At 51.8% G+C, this 25,211-nt stretch overlaps 8 protein-coding genes across 8 annotated transcripts; 1 reads left to right on the plus strand and 7 right to left on the minus strand.

Moving 5' to 3' along the window:
* Positions 1 to 1,239: 1,239 nt before the first annotated feature.
* Positions 1,240 to 2,595, minus strand: A1O1_01475 (uncharacterized protein; the record flags this gene model as incomplete). The annotated part of the gene is made up of 2 exons (XM_007722388.1): positions 1,240 to 2,390; positions 2,451 to 2,595. 2 exons carry the CDS (start codon positions 2,593 to 2,595, stop codon positions 1,240 to 1,242), a joined length of 1,296 nt encoding a protein of 431 aa, XP_007720578.1.
* Positions 2,596 to 3,190: 595 nt separating this feature from the next.
* On the minus strand, positions 3,191 to 4,772 carry A1O1_01476 (isoleucyl-tRNA synthetase; the record flags this gene model as incomplete). Its single annotated transcript, XM_007722389.1, has 2 exons — positions 3,191 to 4,662; positions 4,709 to 4,772. The coding sequence occupies 2 exons, from the start codon at positions 4,770 to 4,772 to the stop codon at positions 3,191 to 3,193; spliced, it is 1,536 nt and encodes a 511-aa protein (XP_007720579.1).
* A 544-nt stretch (positions 4,773 to 5,316) lies between these two features.
* A1O1_01477 (kinesin family member 11) lies at positions 5,317 to 9,058 on the plus strand (the record flags this gene model as incomplete). Its single annotated transcript, XM_007722390.1, has 2 exons — positions 5,317 to 7,893; positions 7,943 to 9,058. 2 exons carry the CDS (start codon positions 5,317 to 5,319, stop codon positions 9,056 to 9,058), a joined length of 3,693 nt encoding a protein of 1,230 aa, XP_007720580.1.
* Positions 9,059 to 9,953: 895 nt separating this feature from the next.
* On the minus strand, positions 9,954 to 11,626 carry A1O1_01478 (uncharacterized protein; the record flags this gene model as incomplete). Its single annotated transcript, XM_007722391.1, has 2 exons — positions 9,954 to 11,027; positions 11,516 to 11,626. The coding sequence occupies 2 exons, from the start codon at positions 11,624 to 11,626 to the stop codon at positions 9,954 to 9,956; spliced, it is 1,185 nt and encodes a 394-aa protein (XP_007720581.1).
* A 987-nt stretch (positions 11,627 to 12,613) lies between these two features.
* On the minus strand, positions 12,614 to 14,286 carry A1O1_01479 (myo-inositol-1-phosphate synthase; the record flags this gene model as incomplete). The annotated part of the gene is made up of 2 exons (XM_007722392.1): positions 12,614 to 13,511; positions 13,565 to 14,286. 2 exons carry the CDS (start codon positions 14,284 to 14,286, stop codon positions 12,614 to 12,616), a joined length of 1,620 nt encoding a protein of 539 aa, XP_007720582.1.
* Positions 14,287 to 17,248: 2,962 nt separating this feature from the next.
* Positions 17,249 to 19,327, minus strand: A1O1_01480 (uncharacterized protein; the record flags this gene model as incomplete). Its single annotated transcript, XM_007722393.1, has 1 exon — positions 17,249 to 19,327. One exon carries the CDS (start codon positions 19,325 to 19,327, stop codon positions 17,249 to 17,251), a length of 2,079 nt encoding a protein of 692 aa, XP_007720583.1.
* A 2,327-nt stretch (positions 19,328 to 21,654) lies between these two features.
* Positions 21,655 to 22,710, minus strand: A1O1_01481 (glutathione S-transferase; the record flags this gene model as incomplete). The annotated part of the gene is made up of 1 exon (XM_007722394.1): positions 21,655 to 22,710. One exon carries the CDS (start codon positions 22,708 to 22,710, stop codon positions 21,655 to 21,657), a length of 1,056 nt encoding a protein of 351 aa, XP_007720584.1.
* A 378-nt stretch (positions 22,711 to 23,088) lies between these two features.
* A1O1_01482 (uncharacterized protein) lies at positions 23,089 to 24,309 on the minus strand (the record flags this gene model as incomplete). Its single annotated transcript, XM_007722395.1, has 1 exon — positions 23,089 to 24,309. The coding sequence occupies one exon, from the start codon at positions 24,307 to 24,309 to the stop codon at positions 23,089 to 23,091; it is 1,221 nt and encodes a 406-aa protein (XP_007720585.1).
* Positions 24,310 to 25,211: the final 902 nt, after the last annotated feature.

Below are 25,211 nucleotides of genomic sequence, written 5' to 3' on the forward strand. Positions count from 1 at the left end.
GCTTTTTGTGCTATGTCCCTGCTACCATGGACATGTCCGGATTTAACCTATCATGACAGCTATACCCAACCAGTACTACAACTTCCCAATCGGATTTAAAACGACCGGAACTCGATCGAGATGGCGAGTCCGATTGCTGGTTGGGCTGATGGCGGGGATATAAATACCAATACATCCATATCTCCGGAATCACCGGCCGCACTGACCGCGTATCAACGCGTATGTTCTTACTAATAACTAAACTGTAGTACGCAGCACCAGCACTGCATGTATACCTATCGTCTATACTTTCATGTAGACTGCTACTACTAGAGTCTACCGATTCCAAGCACGTTCCCCGTTGAGAATTGGAAAGGAGATGAAAGGTGAAAGATGCTCTGTACCTACCTAGGTACCTACCTACATAGTAGATGGTGGTTGATGATAATAGAGGTCTCCCGCTGTTCTTCTCTAACAGAACAGGTTAGCGTCGATTACACTTTTCTACTCTCGACTTATTGAAAGCTCCTTAATGAATGACCAAGGTCCTTTGATATAGCAAACCAAAGCGATATATTGCCTACAAAGCATAAACAATCAACAGGTGGACATCGTGGACATGGGAGCGAGCAGATCGCTGCGAAAGCGTCATCGAATCCTCCTCCCACTCATGGTCAAGGGTGACCGAGGACGGCGAGCATCCTCCGGACCTTAGACAGCTGAGCGACCTTGCTCACTCCAGTCCGCATCCCAAGAATTGAAAAACCAATACCTTCATGTTCAAACGAGTGGAACCTTGCCCAAGCAAGAATGTAGCCTTGTGGCGTCCCCCATGAGAGGTATCACCCAGCCAATTTGCAACCAAGAAAGCAATAATGAATCTTCTTCGCTTTTTTCTCCCCTTCTTTCCAGATTGTCATGCCGCCAACCCGGGACTTGTCAATGTGTCTTCCATCAAGACCATTTCTGGCCAAAAGCGTGGCTGCTCAACCCTGCATAAAGCTCCAAGTCAAGTGAAAGGACGCTGCGGAATTACGACTCAAACGCCGTTGATCTGGCGTATCCGTGAGTGACTGTGTCGGGGCGATAGGTTGAACCTCTCCCTCTCCCGTCGAGCTCCTGAGCATGTTGCCACCATCCGAAAAGTTCTTTTGCGCTTCGAGGCGCACCTGAGTCTGAGTCGATGGTTTCAATGGCTAGGGTGTTGTGGTGATGTCTTGCTGTCGCATATGCAGAGGATTGCGACAGAGTTGCCCATGCTTATGGAATGAACAATCGACCTTTTCCGCGGGTCGATCCACGTTCGCCGCCACGACCAGAACCGCGTGCATGGTTGGCGCCTCGTCCCCCGCCCTGACTCTGGTTGCCACGATGTCCCGAACCACGACCACCGTTGAATTGGCTAGGGCCGTAATTGCTGGTGTTGACGAGAGGAGTGCTGCCTCGACCAAAGCTGCCACGGTCGAACGAGTCGGGGTCGATCTCCTCGACCGGAATCTGAGGCTTGACTTGTGCTGGTTGGGCGGAGGTACTGCTGAAGGACATCCTCGGCGAACGGCCGCGTGCCGCTTTACCACGCAAAGAACCAGTGCCAGATCCCCGAGAAGACTGTGCTCCGCGTGGCGCACCTCGACCTCGTGGTTTGAAAACCACCTCTTCTTCGTCACTTTCTCCATCCTCGTAACTGAACAGTGTCTTTGGCTCCGAGACGGAATCTCTTTTCAACAGCTCTCGCTTCGGATCTTCCTGTGCTTGGGTGTTCGTTTCTTCCAGTCCGAGGGCACTTCTCAATTGGTGGATGTTTTTGGTCGGAACATCAAAGTCCCGCGCCAAATGCATTGTATCGGCCGAATTGGTCAAGAAGATGACACTTTCATCGGATGGCAGCTTCTTCTCGTGAACATACCATACCACCGAATTAAGCAGAGGCTTCAGGGACGGTGGCACGGGAGTCTGATCGTGGGCGATCATGACGGCGGACTTGACCTCGGGACTCGTCTTGGAGCTCTGCGGTTCAGACGAAGCGGGAGACAAGGGTGGCGTCGACGTGGGCGACATTGCCGCGGGGTCTTTGGTGAAGTTGAGTCTATCCAACAACATTTGCGAGAGTGTGCCTCCCGCGCCTGTGTTCCCCTTCAAAGGAAGTTCAGCATCCTTCTCCTGTTTCTTGTCCATTGCAGACAGTGATGTCTCCTCCTCGTTGGTCCCGGCAGTCTTCAGGTTCTCATTGATGTAGCGCGCCTCCACGTCTGCCCAAGTAAGGTATTGTTCATCGGGGCCCTGCAAAATCACCGGATCGTGTTGTAGGTCGCCGCGAGAAGAGGTATAGCGGTCGAGGGCCTTGACAGCTTTGCGCGCATTGGCGCCAATCTGCGACGAGTCTTTCTTCAGCAGGTGTAGGCGTTCGATTGCTGCAGCGCATGGTTAGCAGATGATCAGAGGCTATGAGTCTCCACGCAGAGTGCGCGTACTGTAGAGAGGCACCACCAGGATAATCCTGCCCTCAGAGACCCAACTGTCAATCTCTGCAAAGTTTCTGGTCAAGGCGGTGTCATCTACAAGACAACGTATGGCATGTGACCTCGACGTGGTGGTCGGGGTACCAGATCGGGTCATGATTGTGTTTGTGGGCGCGCCGAGGCGAACGGTTCATCCGCGCAATATGGGAAACTCGAGGTAGCTAGACGCTACAGCTGCAGCGGAAGGTGACATGTCAGTAACAGAATCGTTGGCCAAAGACTGCAAGTGGAAGATGAGGGACGGGAGTGAACAGTGACCGGTGACCAGTGACTGAATGAATGAATGAATGACTGGGGAGGGTGAAGGCGCAATACCCGAAGTAATAAAAGTGGCGGAAGGCAGGTAGTGATATAGATACGCGGGCATCTTCGCTAGCAATGGTCGACAGCTGAATGATGGCAGCAAGCGACCTCATGGATAGGTGACGGCGACGACATCTACAGCTCGTGGTCTGGGTGAATTGAAGGATGTCGACGAATGTTTCTTGTGTGGCTGCGAAGGGAGTTTGGAGGGAGTGGAGGGAGTGGAGGTTGGTTTTGGTCGCTACACAAAGAGTCTGAGCGCCACCATCCATTCGCCCGCCCAATAATGATGCTGGCCAGCCAGAAATAACATCCATTATTAGATCCCATCCAGACAGATATTCTTGCAACCAGGACGGTGTCATACGATATCTATTTGTTGGTCATCCCTAAAACACCGTCAAACAACTAACCATGTCGTTCTTGAGCACTTCAAACAACATCCCCGGAAACCCAAACAACTCCGTATTGCTCATCCCATTGATGGCCTCGGCTGACCCATGATCCTCTGCCTTGTCCCGCGTTGGACTGTCCTCCTCCAAATCACCCAACAGTTCTATCGAACTCTCAGGACTCTCCGCCCACCCCCTGTTGAGCACCATGCCCCGTTGCATCTGTTTCTCCTCATGCTCGTCCTTGTAGGTACCATGCCACACCTTTTTCAGCGAAGACGAGATCTCGGAAAATGGCATCTCCGAGGTCAAGGTGTCGTCGCCGGTGCGGATCACCCACCGACTTCTGCGGTGTCGATTGAACGAGAAGGACCCGGGGATGTTGGCGTGCAAGAATATCTTCGTCGCAACCAGTTGAGCCCCCGACGATGTGGAAGGCTCATATGTCGAGGTGCCTGGAAATGTGGGTGATCTTACCGCAGAGGAAGAGATGAGAACATCAAAACCATGATGGAAGTAGTTGAAGAAGCACTCGTCGATGGATTCAAGAGCCATGTTACTCTCACGCTCTTGTTCAATGTCTGAGTCTTCGGTGTAGCTTTGTATCGATGATTGGTCGGTGTCCAAGGCTTGAGGGTCGAGACCTGGGGACATGCTGGGGACACGGCGATTCGCCGGGTTGCCGGAAGCATGAATGGAGATCCGTCGGTCATGCTTGCGGTAGATGGCATCAGGCGGGCCTAGCTCGGCCACCAGATCTTGAGGTGTAGTCTCGCTTAAGGTAATGCTTAAAGGTGGCGAGCTTCTCCTCACCATCTCGAGTCTACCACCTCCAAACACTCGTACCTCCTCAATTTCGTCTGGGATGGTCTCCGAGGCCTTTCCCCCTAATGCTGGAAGCCGGGGGTAGATTGGAGGTCTTGTGTACAAGTTCTGCCGCGCTTCTGTCCATGACGACCCCAGAAAGATAGCCATCGACGTGGCTGGGCCCGTCGCCGTCGAGGACAGGATCGAGACGAAATCGACCTTGTCAGACCACGATTTGTGTTTGATGGGGAATGTAAATGCAAGTCCAGGATATGACAGAACATAGGTACCCGTCGACTGTCCTGCTTCGGGGCCAATGTATTCGCCAGCGTACGTAGGGCCGAAGAGTCGATTGTAGACATGCCTAAATGAGGGTCCACCCGGCCCCGTTTCATCTTGGTGACCTTCGTCTGAGCTCTTGTTCCGGCGGACCAATTCAGTGTTCTTGTAGGCAAAAGAACTGAGCGAGAAATCCAGGACTTCGATCAGTCGCAGCCGTTGGTCCAAACCATCGAAACGAAGTCTCAGTCCATTGTGTGGAAGGCTGAGAATGACTGGTTTGGCGATGGGTTCAGAAGCAGAGTACGACAGTTCAAGGTTACGATAAGTCTGTGGGGATGCCTTCAACCTCGTAAGGACGCTGTGAAGGGACGATCCGAGAACTTCCCATGTCAGTCAAACACATTGCGTAGAAGCGGCAAGCCGTACCTATCCAGCCGATTCCCCTTTCAGGCTGGATTTGTAGAGCGGATCGAGGATTGAGATCCGTCATGATGGCGCAGGCATATTGACTGATCTCTCTAGATAGAGGAAGAGACTGTTGAAGAGGACATTGATGATAGTTGTGTGTGGATGACCATTGTAGCCAAACAGAGTCACTGGCAGTGGTGCCTTGTAGTTGTTAGAGTGCTCAAGGGTTGGAAGTCGGTTGATGGACAGGCGTCATTCAGTCGTGTCACGTGCGAGGCCGCCGCCTGCATGTAACTAGGTACGTACTAGTATTACTAGTGGTACTAGTAAAAGCACTAGTAGTAGTCCTAGCACTATTACAGAGGTACTCTCTGATTGGCGGCCGTCGATTGTTTATTTCCTGTCCCCTTTCGTCCATCGACTGCATACTACCTTAGATACTCTCTGTACATGCCTGTCCGTTGTCCCCTGCACATTACTGACTACCTACCTAGTACGTACCTGGCAGACCTCCAAACACCAGACGCCTCATCCTTGACCACCTTCATGCCACACCCGCACCCATATTGAAGGCGCTTCACCGCATCACCCCCACACCATCTTCCGGGAATCTCTTCGTCGCCATCATGGCAGGGCCACAGCGGCCTACCATTTCCTCCTCCCGGAGTTCAATGCGCCCTCCAGCCCGACCGAATGTGCCCCATTATGCCTCCATGACTGGCCGAGCTGCATCGCCAGCACCATCCAACGCTTCGAGTAACAATTCTAGCGCCGGTGTCAAGAGGAAGGAAAGAGACTTTGATCATGACCATGGGGAGGAGACCAATATTCACGTGGTTGTTCGGTGTCGAGGTCGCAGCGAACGAGAGGTGCGCGAGAACAGCGGCGTGGTAGTGTCAACAACCGGTGTCAAGGGACAGAATGTGGAATTATGTATGGGCCCGAATGCGATCAGCAACAAGACCTACTACTTCGACAAAGTCTTCTCGCCGGCTGCAGACCAAGCAATAATATACGACGATGTGGTCGCACCCATACTCAACGAAATGTTGACTGGCTTCAACTGCACGATATTTGCGTATGGCCAGACGGGCACCGGGAAGACGTACACCATGTCCGGGGACATGACGGATACATATGGATTGCTCTCCGACGCGGCCGGCATTATACCGCGAGTCCTCTACTCCCTATTTCAAAAGCTAGAATCGGACGAAGTGGAGTGCTCGGTGAAATGCTCCTTCATCGAATTATACAATGAAGAGTTGCGAGATCTACTGTCGCCGGATGAAACCGTCAAGCTCAAAATTTACGACGATTCGAGCAAAAAGAGCCACACCGCCACGGTTGTTCAAGGCATGGAGGAATCATACATCCAAAATGCAGCGGCCGGAATTAAGTTGCTTCAACAAGGAAGTTACCGGCGTCAAGTCGCTGCCACCAAATGTAACGATCTCAGTTCTCGAAGCCATACTGTATTTACGATCACAACCTACATGAAGAAACCCAGCGAAACAGGCGAAGATTACATATGCTCTGGCAAACTCAACCTCGTGGATTTGGCTGGCAGTGAAAACATTCAACGAAGCGGGGCGGAGAACAAACGCGCTGCCGAAGCCGGCCTGATCAACAAAAGTCTCCTCACACTGGGAAGGGTCATCAATGCCCTTGTTGACAAAGGTTCGCATATCCCTTATCGGGAATCCAAACTCACGAGATTGCTGCAAGATTCCCTGGGTGGCAGAACCAAGACTTGCATAATAGCAACGGTTTCACCTGCCAAAAGCAATCTCGAAGAGACCATTTCCACCCTGGATTATGCATTTCGTGCAAAGAACATCCGCAACAAACCTCAGGTCAACTCGATGATTTCCAAGAAAACACTGTTGAAAGAGTTCACATCAGAAATAGAAAAGTTGAAGAGCGAGCTGATTGCAACCCGACAGCGCAACGGAGTCTACCTCTCCAACGAGCAATACGAAGAGATCACGGTCGAAAGCGAGTCGAGGAGGATATTGAGCGAAGAGCAGAGAGCCCGGATCGAGACCTTGGAAGTGAGTCTGCGGAACAAGGTGCAGGAACTGTTCAGTTTGACCAACAACTTCACAATCATGAAACGAGATACTGAGGCCACGCGCGCAACGCTGGAAAGTACGAAAGATATACTTGTCCAAACAGAGGCAGTCCTTGCACAGACCGAGAGGGACTTGGCTGAAGAGGCTGTGCTGCGTCAAGCACACGAGCTGACAGAAGAGCAACTTTTTAGCATCGGGACCGAGCTGGTTTCGACGGTTGACGCATCATTGAATGATGTTGACGGACTTCATGCCAAACTGAGACGACGCTCTGACCTACATCACCAGAACCGAGTCTCTTGGGAGAGTTCAGTCGGCCGGGTCACAGACGTGTCTCAGCTGGTCGATGCTCGGATTGAACAATTTCGAATGGCACATGCCGAAATGGTCGACGCCACCACGGCGCGGTTGGAGGAATTCCTGTCCGCTGAGAAGGCGCATTTGGAGAAATCGGCTGGGCTGGTCGTCGCAAGAGCAGCAGAACTTGGTGAGAACCATGCTGAAATAGAAAGCCAATGCTCAGGGCAGAAGGACGCCGTCAACAACGTGCTCGAAGAGATCAAAGACCTTCGCGACGATGTCAAAGAGAAGGTCGGTGTGGGTTTACAGGGTCTGTCTCAAGCGGCAGCCAAAATATCAGCAGAGGTGATTTCCGAGCTCGAACAGTTCCATACCCAGTTACATTCGTCCTTCAGTGGACTGGGGAAGGATTTCAAAGCCCTCTTTGAGGACATGACCAAGCAACTGGCCGCTCAACGCGAAGTGGCAGATTCTTTGCGGTTTGCACTTCAGGAAGCGAATTGCGCAAACATTGAAGCGCAACTGGCAGCTTCAACACAGCTGGAAATCATTCGCGACGAGGAGAAACAGGCAGCCGCCAAGGAGAAAGAAAGGTTGAAAGAGCAAATCCTCCAATTTATCGACTCGTCATACGAGCGACAAGAAGAGAGATTTTCCAGCAGGTTGATCAACACTCAATCTCACCTGCTCGAAGCGACCGAACAATTCGAGAACGCCGACAAGGTCTATCGTGAAGGCATGGACAGATGGACTGCTCAAGACAGTCACCTGATGATAAAGGTTGTCACCACGAAGGATGATCTGAAGACCAAGATGAAGGGAGATTGGACGGTAGGTGCTAGCTATGATATTGAGATAGAACAAAGCTAATTCTCGACAGGCCATAAGCACCCGGAACAACGCCATTCAAAAATCCACCAAGGCCGTCCACGAGGAGACAGTCAAGATCGTCGATGCTCAATTGACGCAGATGGCCACTCAAATGGCCGCTCTTGATGAATTCGTGACTCGAGCGAGATCTCAGAATGAATCTCATCATGCTGAACGCGTCAATGGACTGAAGAAGGTCGTCGGTCACGCTCAAGAAGGATTCGCCGACCTCGGAAATCAGTTAGCGACACGCACCGGGGAGCTCGAACTGTTGGACAGCGACCTCAAGTTCCAAACAGCAGAACTCGACGGCTTGAGCAGTTCTCTGCACGACGGCACGCGACCACTGCTCCGAGATCTGACGGAGGAAATATCGACAGCAGGATTGATGGACTATGTTCCGACAGGACACACGCCACAGAAACGGGAGTGGAATTACCCGACTACCTTGCCCCGAACCGAAAACCATGACTCCATCATCGCAAGGCTGAGAGGTCTTCCTGACCCGGCCCTGGCAACCAAGACACCATCGACAGCCCGGACGCCGGGACGATCGCCACGCAAACAGCAACAGCAACAACAACAAACATCTCCACGCAAACCACCCGCATCGCCGTCAAAGCAGTCCAGTCCGAGCAAGACCAAAGTCTTCACTGACATCGACCCTTCGGCGACAGTCGCACAGCAGCAATTGTCTTCTCAGTCCCAATATTTACCGCACATGGATTTCACAGTCGCCGGTGGATCAGCCGAACCGATGCAAACGAAATCAGGCAGTCTCAAGGAAATCGACATCAATGTTGCCGGAAAACCGGCCCCGGCCCCGGCCTCCGCTGCTGGTACTACTACTGCTATCCCAGACGAAAAGGAACGACCTGTATTACTGGATTTCAGCAAGAGCGTCGGCAGTGGCGGTGTAGCTGGGCAACCGCCCTTGAAGAGACATGCCACCACCAATGCCGTGGTGGAGAGTAAACTGCCCATGAAACTGGGGCGGGCGAAGAGTGCCATGCCCGGAGTGGGGATGGGAATGGGTGTTGGTGTTGAGAATTTCAGTCAGAGTGTTGGTGTTGGTGGTGGTGGTGGTCGCGGCGGGAGAAGGTTGAGAAGTAGTCCGCCTGAATGATTGAATCATGATTGATGGATTGGTAGATGTGGTGGATTTGGTGGGATGGTACGCTATTCCTTGAAAGCATGGATTGAATTGTATATTCTCCTTGCACCCACGGATGAATTGGATCTGGTACTTTCACTTCGAATCGAACGATGCCTAGAGTGGCACTTTGAGATTGAATCATGAATGAATGAATCATCATGTCTACTTTCCTTTGCTTTGCTTTTTCGTTTGTAGCGGATCATTTGGAGTTGGTTGTCGGGGACCGGGGTCTCACCTTGATGTGGTGTTGAGTTGATGATATTTTATGGTCCAGAGCAAGGTTCTGTTTGGTGTAAACACGGCAGTTGCAGTTGTATCATGACCACCCACCAGCGTGTATTCTCTTGACTTACCATGATGGGCCATGGCTAGTATGTATTTATATTTGAAAGAGATGAAGAAAATGAATTGAAGAAACAGGGGAACGAACAGTCGATCCCTGAGAGCCTTAGTCTTCCTTGTCGGTGTTGAAGTTGCACAATTGCCACACACCACCCCGTCCTTACCCCGATATGATGGGTGGTTCCAATCCTTCCCATCTAGCTACTGACTGGTAGTAAACAATGAATGCTAAGGTGGTGTATATGTATGTCTAGGTAGATACTTACTGTCCCGATACTTGACCTTCATGGCACAGCCAGCTTATGAAAAGACGGGTATAGTATATCTAGTATAGTGTAGTATAGTGTAGTCCAGCGTCAGCAGCAGACCAGACCAGACCAGATCAGAGCAAGAACAAGAACAACAATAACCACCGGGTTGATTCATATACTGCGTTGCAATTTGTTCATCCCCCAATTCTCTGCATACTAGTAGCTAATAGCTAATAGCTAACGACCAAACATGTTCTTTCTCTCTTCAAGATTCAAAACCCACATCTCGCAAGACTATAAAGCATCCCAACACCCGCTTTGACCCCGTCGACGATATATACCTCCTTCCCCGCCTCGGGACCCAACTCTTCAATACACGCGCTGCGCACGGCGGAATCGAGACCGACCATCCCCGCACAGCCGAGACAGATTGCTTTGACTCTTGACGATGACTTTGATCTTGACTCCGGATCCGGGTCTGAACATGCCGTCGTGGATTCCGATCCATAGCTGGAACTGACATTGTCCGTTGACGACGACTGTTCGTGGGACTGGGACTGGGACTGGGACTGGGATTGCAGATTGGCGTTGACCTTGACATTGACCAGTTTCCAAGTTTCGTCAGGACTTGTGTTTTTGGAAGAGCCTATAATTCCCATTCCCCTCCGCAACAACCGTTTCGTTGCGTCCATCATCTTCTTCCGCACTTCTTCGGCCGGAAGGTCGTGCAGTTCACTTGCGTTCAGCCCTGTCGTTTCGCATCCGTAGAATCGTTGCGGTGTGGACTGATGAGACTGAGACTGAGTCTTGGAAGTAGAGTCTGGTTTGGAATTTGGAGTGTTCAAATCGTTGCCGTTGGGGACTGGGAGGCCCAGAAACTCGTCGACGGCGTGTTGGAGAGCTGTTTCCCATACTTTGCCTGTACTGACGATCCCGAAGCCGAAACTGTCATTATCGATGTCGGTGTTGGTGGTGGTTTTGTCGTTTTCATTTGCAGTGATGGTGGTGGTTTTGTTCTTTTCTTCATTTGCTTCACCCCCCTCTCCACCACTACTACTGACCAGCGCCAAACTTGCCAAACAACTCGCCTCGAAAATCCCCGTGACATATTTCCGCGCTCCGCGTCCTCCCGCGCCCGCCGCCGCCGCGGCACTCAGTCGAGAACATTCGGCCTTCAACATCCCCACTAGAGGGTGGGCGCTGTAGCAAGCGACGAGGAAGGCATCGTGGTGCGGAACTAGTGGGACTAGAGCCGGGAAACAGATCTCGGCGGAGCGGGCGGCGTCGGTGGGGGAATTGATGCTGGGGATGCCGGGGGTGGGAGATGTGAAGTATGTATAGTCGACCTGTTGTTGATGGTGAATACGTTAGTATGACTGGACCATCGAAGTTGATATGTAAATGGGGATATGCCTCTGTATATATATATATATATATATATTGTCTCTCGTCTGTCGGTTCGTCCTGAGATAGATGGGGAGGTATTGGTATATTGGATTGGATGCTTGGCTGGAATAGACGTGATAGGCATTTCTGGTTGGAAGAGCAGGTAACAGTGTGAAGGAGTATAGATCGCATAAAAGAAGCTTAAAGCGAAAATGGGATAGGCAAGAGAGCGCAATATCTTGAGGGATACCGAGAACCTGAGGAATCATGGTAGTCTTCTCAAGGTCTGACGGTCATCAGAAGGGAACAGGACATGTTTCTGTTAGGGGTTATGGTATGCTTCGACTTGACTGAGGGATACATCTCAGAGCGGTGCTGGATGGATGGATGATACATAGGTGTTCAAAAAAAGGAAAAGACAGATAAGAAAAAAAGAGGATTGACTTACAGAAGGAAACCCGAGGCCTTCAACCATCGGTTTCAATGCGTCCGTCATATGCGTCGAGGTGTTCGGGTTGATGACCAGGATGCGGACGGGTGTTGACGCTTCGCTGGCCATGGTCGTCGTTGATACCGGTCGTTGATTGAAAGAGGTTAGTTGTTGAGAGAGTCTTTGAGCTGATGAAGCAAGCCCGTATGAATGATCTCGTTACAACACTCTACTTTTGCGCCGATGCGTGGGATTCCGGACTGGCCCTGCGATGGGTTATAGGTTGGTGAACGCGGTGAAGAAATCAGGACGTGTTAGAACAAGTGTAGTGTCGTCTCGGTGGAATTTTATATCCGTACAGCTGTCGTGAAGAGTATTTGCTTCTTCTTGATATCGAAATCGAGAGATAAGAGGCGACAGATGAGATTATGCCGTCATATGATAAGATATGATAAGATGGGCAATACTTTCGGCGGATAGGACTCCTCCCAAGGCATCCAGTAGACAATTCACACGAGAGCACCATCGCCATAGCTCGTAGATCATGACGACGGGGTATTCATCTCGAGATTCGTCTGATCAGCCAGAAAGGGAAACGAGAAACAACTTCTCAGAAGGGGCGTCGTGTTTTGAGAAGGTAGTCAACCATATGCGATAGGGCTAGTAAACGGAAGGGCCGGGGAAAATAATACATTTTACATTTGGAAATGTAAGGATAGGAAACGCGTTTATACATGCGAAGCGAGGACGAGGACGACACCCGACCAGAAAGATAAAAGTAGGCAAAGCAATATATTTGTGTTGCCGAGACTATATAGGTAGGATACCTAGGGTATCTGTGGTGTTCAAAAGAGTGACTTGAGAGTTGGACTTGGGAGCAAAAAGAAACAAAGACAGAGGGACTGTTGCAGAGGCAAACAGACCGAGACCAACAACAAAGAGCACGACCTGTCGCCAATCGCAATGCAAGAGAGAGAAGAACAAAACAAGTCTAGCCACCCATCGCAATTACACTAATTCCGAGAGGTTGTCCAGCCCTGCTGATTCTTCATTCTTGCGGAGAGGTGGGGGTTGTGTTCACCAGGTCGAGACCGAGACCGAGTCTGAGTCCAAGACTCAGAACAACTTGTGCTCGAGAGTCATGTCAGACTCGGGCTGGAGACCGATACAGGCGCGGAAGATGTTGGTCAGGGCGGCGCGTTGCTTCGCCAGCGAGTTGATGACCGGAGTGCCAGGAGGGGTGAGCGGTGCCTTCAACATGTAGCTGAGGATACTGAGAACACTGTGGAACCCCTTGTACTCGGCGGCAGACTCGGTCTTCCACTGAATACGAGTCATCATCTCGGCGACGAGGACCAAATCAATGATCAGCGGCGACGCGAGCAACGAGTCCTCGCAGACATTGAAGATGCTGATGGTCTGGTGGCCGCCCATAAAGATCTCGGCGTAGTATTCATCCAACGCCCGCTTGTTGTCCCCGACGGCAGGCATGTACTTGATGACGACGGTGTGGTCTGGATGCTCGTCTTTCTCGTACAAGACCGTATTGGCCGCGACCATGTCATCGACCACGTTGGACTTGGAGATCTCCTTGGAGCGGAATTGTCGCTGCGAGCTCAAGTTCTTGCCATCGTTGTTGCCGAGATGGTTGTAGCTTGCAATGGAAGTCAACTTGATGCCGGCGTTGATCAAGAAATCCACCAGGGCAGACTTCATCTTGGTCTGGCCGGACTTGAAATCGTCGCCACCGATGAACGACCCGTGCTTCTCGGCAAGGTCGATCGCGCCCGGAACAAAGGTGTTCTGAGGAGAACCGTTGATGAACGGTGCGTTCTCCAGAACGCAGGCCACGGCAAAGACCGTAGAGGGCGAGACCTCCTCATGGCCCTGTTCAATGGCCTTCAACAAGTTCTCGGCCGTGTCGTTGACACCGGGAATGATGTCGGCATAGCGCTCGGTGTTGGCGGTCCAAAGAACAATGACCCGGTCAAGGCTGTTCTGCTCTTTGAAAGTCCTGGTACGTTGGTCAGCATCACTCTGCATGTTCGTCTTTTGTGCAAGTCATACCTAATGTCCTTTCTCAGCTGCTCAACATGAGCCATGCTCGCCTTTTTACCCGGAAGGACATTGTCCGCACGATCTTCTTGATTGGCGGCAATGAAATCGGGGTAGTAGATACTCGGTAGAGGCTTCATGAGTGCCATCTCCTTGTAGACCTGAGCCTTCAGAGTCGGTTCCAGAACCTGGGCACGATCCATGGCAGCCGCAATGTTCATGCCACTGATGTCCCATCCACCAATGACAATGTCGTTGGGGTGGACCATGGGCAAAACATCATGGAAAGGAATGTTGATTTCCTCGCCAGTTTTGGCTTCGGTGCCCAGCTTGATGGTCGAACCCATCACCACAGAGCCGTAATAGTTGGCAGCACGAGGGCCTTCACGAGTGTCCCAGACAAGCCCACGTCGATTGGCAATGATGCCCGCGGTAACGGTGGAACCATTGTTACCACCCCAGCCCACCAACATCATACCGACCTTGGGGACCTTGCGATCAACCTTGAAATCATAGACCGTCTCCTTGGGAGAGGCCGTGAATTTGCCATTGGCGGTTTTGGTGACCTCCGTGGTGCGATAGACGTATCTAGACTTGATGTGGTCATCGGTATAGGCCACATTGGGAGAGTTGACTGTGAGAAGATCCTGGTGGGATTGAGTCGACCCATGCGCGCTATACCCGTTCATGGTACCGTTGCTGTTGCCGTTGCCGATTTCCGCGTGAGGTGCCATGTTTGTCGACGATAAAATTGGCTAGTAAAGAATGCCGTTGAAGATTGAGTGAGAGCAGTGTTAATATGCTGACGACCAATTTATCGAGTTTTGGCGTAATCGGCTGCTCCTCCAGCACGGGCAGAGCAGCGGGTACCGTTGAACGGGTGGTGCGACCTAAACAGAGATGATATGTCAGATATCATGTTGAGCATTGTGCCGGGAGAGAGGCAAGAACAAAGAGTAAAAATGGTTCTGATTGCGATTGAGGCCAGCAGCAACAATACAAGAGACAAGCATGCCCCAGGCACCATGCGCACCGAGGCGGTGGACTGCATCCAGATCGAAACCAGCTGGCGGCAACGATGCTCAGGGACAGTCCTGGGGCATTTGTACTTGTCTATGTACATGTACATGTACATGGACATGATCCAAGGCTAGATCGAGATGAAGCAGGGATCGAGGAATGCAGGTACCAGTGAATGGGCTGGTTCGTGATGACCGGGGGGAGAAAGAAACATGGTGGTACCAGGGAGACATACGAGTTCAACTGATTGGAAAACGTCTTGACGGCGTTGACGGATCACTCGGAAGTGATCCAGCTGGTTAGATGAGGGGTTGAAAAAGGATCACGGCCGGGCAGTGATCTGGTGGTTGATTGGACTCTAGGTATGAAGCTGTGATTGAGGTAGAGAGAGAGAGACTTCTGCAGTGCTGAGAAGAGAGGAAGCAGGAACAGGCACCGCTTTATGGACATGTTGAGCGTCGTTATTACCGTGTTTTGGTCCGCCCAGCCGTTGGGCAGCCTGAACTCCATGTGAGGGCGGAACTTGGTTGGCCAACTGTGGCTTGGCAGACGGTCAGTGGGGTGATGGTATCATGTGATTCGCCGATGCATAGCTCTAACTACACCGCTAAGTCTCTAGTGGTTAGACTTTTAATATCCACTCCATAGCTGCATCTAAAAGTCTCCACTCTAGCTACTCCAGGTATCAACCCGCACTATCTTCTCCACCATTCCTGTCTATTCCTGTCTATTTTAGAGAGATATCCCATCTTCTTTCCCCACAGAAAACAAACCGCCACGCGTGAGGACACGTTTCCCCCAAACACGTCCCCAAAGTCCTGTAATGCGATGTCCCTCCAGTGTGGATTTCTATCACTCGAGGCAACACCACACAATCATTTCCTCATCAACAGTTCTACAAGGATCACTGGAGTAGCAACTATCTCTCTCAAATATCCCAGTCAATGCATCTCTGCGCGCGCTCGAAGCTGACTGGACAATGACCACGATCTTGAGCATCTGGGCACATGGGCAGACGGAGACAACTTCTCTCGACTTCTGGCGGTGTAGATGTCTAGACGGTCTAGAAAACCAATTTCCCATCGTCGCCGAATCTTCCCGTCGGTCTTTCCTGCCATTGGCTCCACGGCCCCTTTTCAATGGAGCCTTGGAGCTTCACCGAAGTAAGTCAACAATGAATGAGACGGCAGCAACTTTTCCTCTACATCTGAGACATGTGCATCCATGTCTACCACTGCACAGTGATTAAATAAGGGCGCACCCAAAAGCGCCGGGGCACTCAGCCAGATTTGAGAAGCACTTGAATGGGATGATTGAGACACTCAACAACCATGTTTGCTAACAAGCTATACCAATTGTCTGACGCAATGGCAAATGTGCTCGAGATTTCTCAATGCTGATGATCGATAGAGGTAAACAGAGTCGCACCTCGTCGCGTCTTGTCCCAATATGTCGATCCTGCTGCGTGCGCATCTCTTCTCCGTCAACAAGTCTCTCGCATACGACACCACCCAAGGACCAGAGGAAGCAAGTTTTGACTGCGTCATGCATTCGAAGTCGAGCCAACCAAGGGCTTCCTTCCTCAACATGCCAACACTTACAGCGCACATGATGCGAGTATAGATCCAGGTCCTTCCGCAATAGGTTTTGATACCCAGCGTATCCCAGTCCTGGGCTGCGTGATGCATGCAGACGTGATGCGAGATAGATATCTGGGTCGCTCCGATCATTGCATTGGCATCAGCATATGGCTCGGAGGACAAACCATTTTCTGGTTCTCCTCTGCATCATGCAACGCATCTTCAGGCCGGTTCTTGACCCAGTCGTTGTCAATACCGTCACCAAGGAAAGGAAAAGCAGCTCGGGCAAACCATGACTGCAGATGACTATGGTCACCTGCATATCCCGTACCGCTACAGCATCTGCGAGTTTTCATCCCGGTTTCACAGGACGAATGTCAGGAGAGTCGACGCCAGCTTCACAACGCGACAGCTCTTTATTCTTTCCATACTAGATTCTGTACCTGGTCCCGGGATCAGCTGTAGATGCATTCAACTCGTTGGCTTGCATATCCAAAACTGGCACGCGATGTGTCTCAGGCCGTGTGCCCTCGTATGCAACTGCAAAAACACATCAAACACTTTGTTGCAACCTGGGAAAGAATGAGGATTGATGCATGGCTTATGGATCAAAACAACTCGGACACGAATCCGCGGTCTTCGTGCTGCCACAATATACATTAGATATATATTCTCGTTCGATCCACAATCTGGCGCCGCGGGCTGATGCAGTCAGCCAATCTCCCCCAAGCCGGCGGCAAATTGATCTGCACTGCTGTCCGTTCGACAACGATTGCCTGTCCATAGATGTGGCGGATAGATTCGTTTTCGGCCGAAATAGAAACCGTGAGGTGGTGTCACCATGTACGATTTCATCTTCTCTTCGATACCTTCACCTCTTCACAGCTGTCACCGCGACATCGTCCTAGCTCCCGCGCGTGCCTTGCAGACCGATTCTTCTCCAAGTCAATGCAGAATGTGAGACGGCTGTAAATCTGAATAAACTCATCTTCCCGCCGGGGCCTGTCTGAACTGCAAGAAGCAAACCTTCTGCTCAGATCCGCCGCACCAATCACAAACCACTATGCTTTTATATCAAACGCTCGCTGTCATGAAACTAGGTCATGGTCATTAATCTGGTTGTTCTTCGTTCTGGGAATTTCTTGGCCCCCAACAGCCCTCGGTCTCCGCTGCTGATATACTCCCGGATTAGGGGACTCGGTCGGCTGGGGGCATTGTCACGGGTCTTCGGCATGCTGGCTATGCGAAATGCATCTCGCTCACAGTACACGTTGCCTGACAGCTCAAAGTAATCGTGATCGAGTCGGATCTTGCAGGTGGTACACTTCAGGCACTCCGCATGGTGCTTTTCCTTCCCGCGACCTGCCACGTTGGCGGTTTCCATGTACAGACCTTCGATGCCTTTCCCACAGGTGGCACATAATGAATTCTCCAACTCGTGGTAGTGATGAGCGCAGTATGGCTGGTCGTCGTGCACGTAGAACTCCGCGGTCGGGAATGCGTTTTGGCACGTCCGACATACAAAGCATTCCTTGTGATAACGACCAGTCAGCCGCCCATCGGCACTCGATACAGATTTCTGTGCTGCAAGAATCACTTGGGAACATCCACGACAGATACCCTTGTTGGGCGTCGAGATATTGCCTTTCTGGACGAGAGCTGCATGAGGTTCCAGACCCGGAGTCAGACTGGGTTGAGACTCGACTTGAGATGCCTGCAGAGGAGGTATCGGTTGACTCGGTACATGACTGTGATCCGGAATGGGAGAAAGCCGCCCTTGTTGGAAAAGAGGATCGGTTGGCGATTCGGGAAGTGTCTGGGCCCGCCCTGGTCTTAATGGTGCTGGAATTTCCGCATTCAGGAGCTGGTCCACCTTCAAGTGTGACGAGTCGAAGGACTTGATCATCAAAGAATCTGTACGAGGGGAACTGGATCTTGAGCTGCTCCCATGGTCAGAGAACCCGACCGAACCATATGAAGAAGCCGAGTCGATAGAAATGCGTTGGAGAGATTCAACAGCCTGGGCCGGTTCAGGCTCAGGAACGACTACGATCGGGCTCGACGCTTGTACTGGCTCCACTCGCACTTGCTGGGGCGACGGTATAGGCTCAGAAGGTTCTTCTTCGATGACTGGCTCAATCAATACCATCGGAGCGGACTTTGGAGCCGCTGTCATTCCCTCGAGAGCTTGTAGAGACTCTTCATGGCTTGATAGTACCGGGATGGGCGAGGTCATCGACGGGGTAAGGAGAGGAGAAGGTTCTGCAGTGGAGAGTGATCCATCACTCCGCGCACTCAGAATGCTTTGGCCTGCATCCTGATGATCGTAGACATCCGGTTCATCACTCAAAGCCTGTCGGGCGACCTCTCGACGAGAAATCATGGAATGCGATCGACGTCGACCAAAGAGTTTTCCAAAACCTTTTGACAAAACGCCGGCTGATGATGGTTGAGGCGCAGTAGGAGACCTCACCTTGGTCAGAGGAAGGGACTGCTCCCGGGCGAGGGGTGGAGGCCTTTTCGACTTGTAACCTGGCTCAGCCTGCATAGGTGCCAAAGTATTTTTGGTCGACTCGGCGTCGGCATTCATATTATCATTGAAAACAAACGCACTGAAGTCCTGCTGGGTTGTTGCACCTTGTTGAGGCGGTGGTTCGGAGTACGATCTTGTGGGCACCTGTAGCGGTGTTGTTCTGGGGATAGATCCGTCTCCCGACTCACGTAGCGAGGCCTGCTTTGGGGGAGGCTGCATGTCCTGCACCTCTGACGTTTCATTGAGGCTCTGCTGGATGCTAGGAGCCTTGTTGCTGGTCGAGCCACTGCTGCTGATCGAAGGGCTGGTTCCGCGGGATATCACATCTTGTTGCTTGTGGTTCGTGAGTTCGGACACACTGTTCAATGACTCAGCTCTTATCAGTGGAATGGATAGGCTATCCTGTTGCGGAAGCCGGGGTGCGGTTCTGGATCGAGACCGCTGCCCTTCGTTGCCTTGTGTGATGGATCTATCGCGCCGCCGGGTAGTCGACGCTTTAGGTGGCAGTGGGAAGGGCGGGAAAGCGCAGTCGAGATTCGACAATTCTGGAGATGGAGGACGCCGTGGTCCTGGTACGGAGCCTTTGCGCTTTGTTGGCCATGGCGGTCGGCTCCCGGAAGAAGCGCTGACAGGAGATACCATGGAGCTGTGTTGACTGCTGGCAGGCGTGAGTTCACCTTGGAAGACGGGTGGTCGAACTGGAACAAGATCAGTATGAAACACATCGCCGTTGGACCTGCACATACACCCTGCGGACGGGTCAATCTTCGGCAACAACGGTCTGTGCAATCGAACGTTTCTTGAGCTATTTGACAACTCTGTTCGAGGCGGAGGCGGCGGTCTGACGAAAGCTGCGTGTGGTTGTCAGTCTGCCATGTACGTTCGCAACGGGCGGGCCGGGTTTACCAGACGCTGCGCTTTTCGATGTTGCGCATTGATGGATGGCCATGGCTGCCATCTCAACATCAACGCCGCAATTCGAGCATTTGATTACAGGCAGGCCTCCTGCCACATTCCTTGCCGGGACTTCCATGCTTCCTTCCCAAGGTCCTCCAACATATGATATCTTTCCTTCCTCAAAGGGCGTGCCTGCGCACTCATCCAAAGCGTTCGACGTCTGGAGGTCCTAGAATCGATAGCCGACGGCGAGCATATTGAGTGATTTAAGGCTCCGATGGACTTTAGTCGATCATGTCAAAAAGCCTTGTTGTAAAAGTGTCACCGGGTCAGAGGCCAGGATCGAATGGTCAACAAGCGACTAGGGTATGTTAAAGTGCTCGCAAGCAGACGAGATGCCAAAGGGCCGTCTCCTTCAACCACGAAAGGCCTTGTAGACGCCGGGTATGATCATATTCTGGCGCCGTGCATAACATCTGGCAACTAGAGACATTGTTTGGCTGGGATAGGAAATGAGGCTTCAGAAAGTTCGAGACTAAACAATGGCCAGGGTGTTTGACTGCGGTGACGGGGAACGGGCGTCGATCAAGGCTCCTGCTAAGGCTCGTCTAGCTTCAAGTGTCAACATCGGTGAGTGGACTCGAGCAGACCAGTAGAGCTGTTGGACTGATGGAAAAGCATATGCATACACATTTTCTGACAGACGTTCCCGGAGACGGCCGCATTGTTTATTTTCATTTTTTTTGGCCCTGCTCTTGCGTGGAATGTCTTCCAGACTCGACATCTGGAATCATGAATACCGCGTCGGCACAAAGTATGTTCTTCCAATGCATGGTTCTCCTCCAAAGTGTCGGTATCAAAATGCAATCTTAATGGCCATCTCCCGGTTGCATTGGGACGTGGGATAAGGGCAAACGACTGGAGGACGAGGAGCGAGAAAGAGGAAAGGTGCTGTGGGTATCCATGGCCGTAGATATTTTGCGTCGTCATCCTCAGGGCCACTGGATTAGCTGTATGAGGACTAAATCAGCGCCACAGTCGGCCACGTTTACCAGGGTCGAGCAGTTCGCACGAGCGCTTTGATGGGAAAGGAGGCTGACGAGAGGTTGACCGACGAGGCCGAGGGCGTCTATAGCCGTGAGCTAGACGTGGAGAGGGCCAGTCGCTGGTGGGAGTCTGTGCAAGGTCCATCGTTAGCCAGGGGTAGTGGAATGCCACTTTCCTTCCGGCTGGAGCTTGTTCTCGACTGGTACGGAGCAAAGAAAATGATACACACCGAAATTTGCGGTCATGCCAGACTATGAGGTGCACCAATCGACTGGCTGAGGGACTTTTCCTTCTGACAGGCATAGCCACCAGCAACAAACCCGAAAACCATCCGCTCTTGTGTGGACCAAGGCATTTGTCTCAACCACAAAGAGATTGCTGTGGCAGCGTAGTGGTGGTTAGAGAGACCAGGGAGACTAGAGAGGCTACGGAGATAACAATGGGGAAGGGGTTTGGTGCCTACCAGGTAGGTAGTAGTGCCTAGGACATCTCCTGGGAACTACTAGTAATTAAGGAAAGCCAGGCTTGCTGTTGGTCTTTCTTGGGGGGTTGAGTTGATGGTGCTGATTGGCTGCATCGGGGCATTTTGTTCTATCGAATTTCCTTTATTATTAGCCGTCGTCGCAGTTTCTCCCACTCGTCAACGAGGGAGGCCTTTTCTTCCTGGATCGTCTCCTATGTACCAAGGTATCGCCCCTTGATTGCCTCGTTGCACGCAATGCTTTGTCCACGAAGTACAACCTTGATTTCGACCAGCCCTTCGGCGCCGGTTCGCCGTTTCACCATTCCTAGAGAATACACCGGCGCGAAAGGACGAGACCTAAAGCAACATTGTCGCCGACCTCCTCCCCACTCATGGTCGTTTCCAAGGTCGACCGACCAGCCGGCTATTAGCATACCTTCGTCCTGCCAGCCTGCTGGGTTCACGCAATATCATAACAGTGGGACCAACAAGGTACTTCACAATCATCTGAGTTGGCCAGGGTCAAGACCTTGATCGCACGAAAGGGTCCCAAGTTTGATATTCAAGGCAGTTGCTTTTCCAGTTCCACTACCTCGGGCATCGCGACACCGCCAACCCTGACTTTACCCAAATCAGGTTCATATCCTTCTTCAATGTCCGGATAGGGTCCTCGGGGAGTGATTGCCTTCGGGTTGATATCGTAGTGGCTCTTGGTGTAATTCTCCTTGATATGCTTGAAGTCGGTGGTTTCTTTGAATCCCTTGACGTTCCAATATAGGTTCTTCAAGTAATTGTTGAGCTGTGGGTAGTCATGCCGGATGGTGCCCAGATTGCACTTGAAATGCTGCACATAGACGGTATCGAACCGGATCAGCGTCGCGTAGGCTCGGATGTCCAGCTCCGTCAGGTCCTTGCCCAAGATATACGGTCCGCCGTTGGCTGCGACCATCTTCTCCAGCTTGTTCAGGGCTGCGAACACGGGCAGCACCTTCTTGTCGTAGACTTCCTGCGAGTCCGCAAAGCCGGCCGCATACACGCCCGTGTTGAGGTCGCGCTGCATCCAGCCACTCACCTCGTCGATCTTCTGTCTCAGGTGCTCCGGGTAGAGCGTCACCCGCGCAAGATCTTCAGGCAAGAGATGGTTGAATGCCGTCTGCAGGTCCCTCAGCAGCTCAGCGCTCTCGTTGTTAACGATCGTCTCGGTTTCGCGATCCCAAAGCACAGGAACACTGTACCGGCCCTTGTACCCCGGGTCGGCCCTGAAATAGAGCTCGTGTATGTACTTGCTGCCGTAGAGCCGGTCCACCGTCGCCCCGGGATACTCCTCGTCCGTACTGGGGAACTGCCACCCTGGCCATCCAGTCTCGTCGCCCTTGGGGTACGGCTTCACCACAGAAATATCGATCAGATCCGTGAGCCCCTTGAGATGCCGCACGAGGTTCGCTCGGTGGGCGAACGGGCAAAACAACCCGATGTACATGTGATACCGACCTTTCTGCGGGGGACACGGCCCGTCGGGGGTGATTTTGCCATGCCACGACTGACCACTGCCGGCGAGATGCTCGCTCACCGTGCTAGGAAGGGGGCGGCCCGGAGTGGGATGGGAAGTCGAGCTCATCCTAGACGGAGCATAAGATAGAATGTGCCTATGTATGCATAACCGGCGACTCATTTAGAAATGGTCTGTTATGTGCGGTGGTAGACGCACAGGATGTACTCTTACTCTTTAGTCAGCCTTACTGCGGGATTCCGCGCTGTGACGTCAAATCCACCAGATCAGAGCAATATGGTACTAGTATGGACTCAGATAGTTATGGCCGGTTGCTTTTCTTTCATTTCATGTTACAAGATACAAGCGTGACCAGCCTGAGACGCAGCCGCATGGAAAGCTGCTTGCTGAGAATAATACACGATACACGACTGCTGCCATGATCTGCCCATTCGAGGAAACCACGAAGGTGTCATCCCATGCTCCTGGCCACAAGGTCGCTTGAGCTTATTGATTTTTCGCATCAGCCTTTGCCTTTTCCTTCAGCTTCTGACCTTCCTCAACCTTTTGTGACAGCACCTTTTGAATATCCTCGATTGCGCTCTTCACCAACTTCTCTGCCTCCTGTCCGTGCTTCTGGCTCAGCTCTTGTAACTGTTGCAGCTTGGGCCCAAGCTCTTTTCCACCGGGAATCATTTGGAGGAATTGTTCGATTCCACCACCGCCGCCTGTGGCTTTACTGGCTTGCTCCTTGACAAACTTTTGAAGATCGTCTGTGCTGCCTGACTTGGTCGCCTCTTGCACCTTCTGCCATAGTTGGCCAAGGTCGCCTTGGAGGAGTTTGTCCTTGTTGGTCTCGAGTAATTGCTTCAATTGCGGTTGCTTGTCGAGAAGGGGCTTGGCTTGCTCGAGCCCTTTCTGCCATGCTTGGTCGCCGTATTTCTTGACCTCCTGTGTCTTCTCTTGAACCAAGCTTTGTAGCTTGTTCACAGTCTCCATGCTAACGCCACCTTTCATGATATCGCGGACTTGCTGCCATGTCTCATCGACCTTCTGCTTGGCCTCGGGCCCGTATTGCTCGCCCATCTTCTTGAGCTGTTGAAGGTTGCCACCAACTTTATCCTTCAGTTCGGGGTGGTTGTCGAGGATGTCGTCTGCAGCGTCCGAGGCTAGACTCGCGATGCGGCTGAAGCATTTTTGCAGCACATCCCAAGCCTTGCTGACTGCCTCGACGCTGAAGCCGGCCTTGGTCACGCCTTTCAATTCCTCATATGTTTGATGAATGATTTTGTCCACATCATCTCCGTGCTTTTCGCGCACCTTGTCGAGGTCATCGAACGCTGAGTCCACGTACTTAGAGGCTCCGGGGATCATCTTTGTGTAGCTGTTCACCGTTTCACGGAGCCATTGGATAGCTTGATTAGGTTCAGGAGCGGCCTCGGTTGTCTTTTTGAAGGCGCTGTCGACATAAGATTTGGCAGCATGAACGTTGTTCACAACAGTCTTCGCACCCGAGAAGTAGTACCACATGTAGCCTCCCACCAGCGCGATTGTTCCGCCAGCCAAGCCACCCAATAGAGCAGGGCTTGTGGCTGAGGATGATGCTGCATCCTTGGGTGTCGAGGTGGACTGAAACCGGAGGTTGCGAGGTTGTCTAGGTCGGATTGGTTGACGAATTCTCAAGACTCGTGTTGACCGTATGGCCGTCCGTGGGGTGTTCGCCAACATGTTGGAGATTGTGAATTAGATGTTCGAGGAGGATAGCAGGAAGCAGAGGGAGACAGGAGAAGCTTTGACTATTTTGCTTTCGAGGAGTGGTATGAGTGAATCGAATCCAAGCCAGTACTGTGTGGGCAGGGTCGGGTAAGGTAGGTAGTATTTATGAATGAAGATCAAATGAAAAGTCACTACAAGCTTGCTCAAGTTCAACTGAAAACACAATGACGCAGGTTTCCCTCACTTGAAGCTTCACCTATTCACCTACAATGACGAACAGCCATTGGCACGGCCAGCTGGAACAAATAGCCAGCCAGAAGCCAGACCGCCACGGGACGTCATGGTTCGTGAGGCACAAGGGGCACCGATACGTCACAAGAAGACGACGTTCAAGTTGATGATTTGCGCACCAGGCACTGCAGTGCAGATACCTAGGTACTAGTTTAGTGTATGTGGGCAATGCGTTTGTGGCGCTATATCCGACACAAGAAGTTGCGAGCGAGAAGATCTGATGATGGATGAATAGATCTCAGCCATACTCGGTCAAGTGTAGGGTCATTGTTAGCCAGGGACCGAAGAGCTGCCCCAGATTCATCGATAATGAGGTACTAGACCTAGGGACCCTCCAGTTGATCATGCTAACGACGAGATCTCAGGGACTAGCGATTGAGATACTAAATAACCCAAGAACCCATTAGTAGTAGGTCACATTGGCCAACGTCATCTAATCGCCGACGCGCCTGCGGCTAGTAGTGTACCTATACCCACCAAACACACTGCAGTTCAGTGTCTTAGGTAGATACCACTTGACCTCCTCAATTTTGTAGCATCAAACAATCGACGCATTATTCAGTTCACTTACCTGTTCGAATTTCTTGATATCTCCTTCATCAACTTCTTCCTGTCTCGGCAAG

The sequence above is a fragment of the Capronia coronata genome (genome assembly GCF_000585585.1).
Source record: "Capronia coronata CBS 617.96 chromosome Unknown acBCG-supercont1.1, whole genome shotgun sequence".
Lineage (NCBI taxonomy): Eukaryota > Fungi > Ascomycota > Eurotiomycetes > Chaetothyriales > Herpotrichiellaceae > Capronia > Capronia coronata.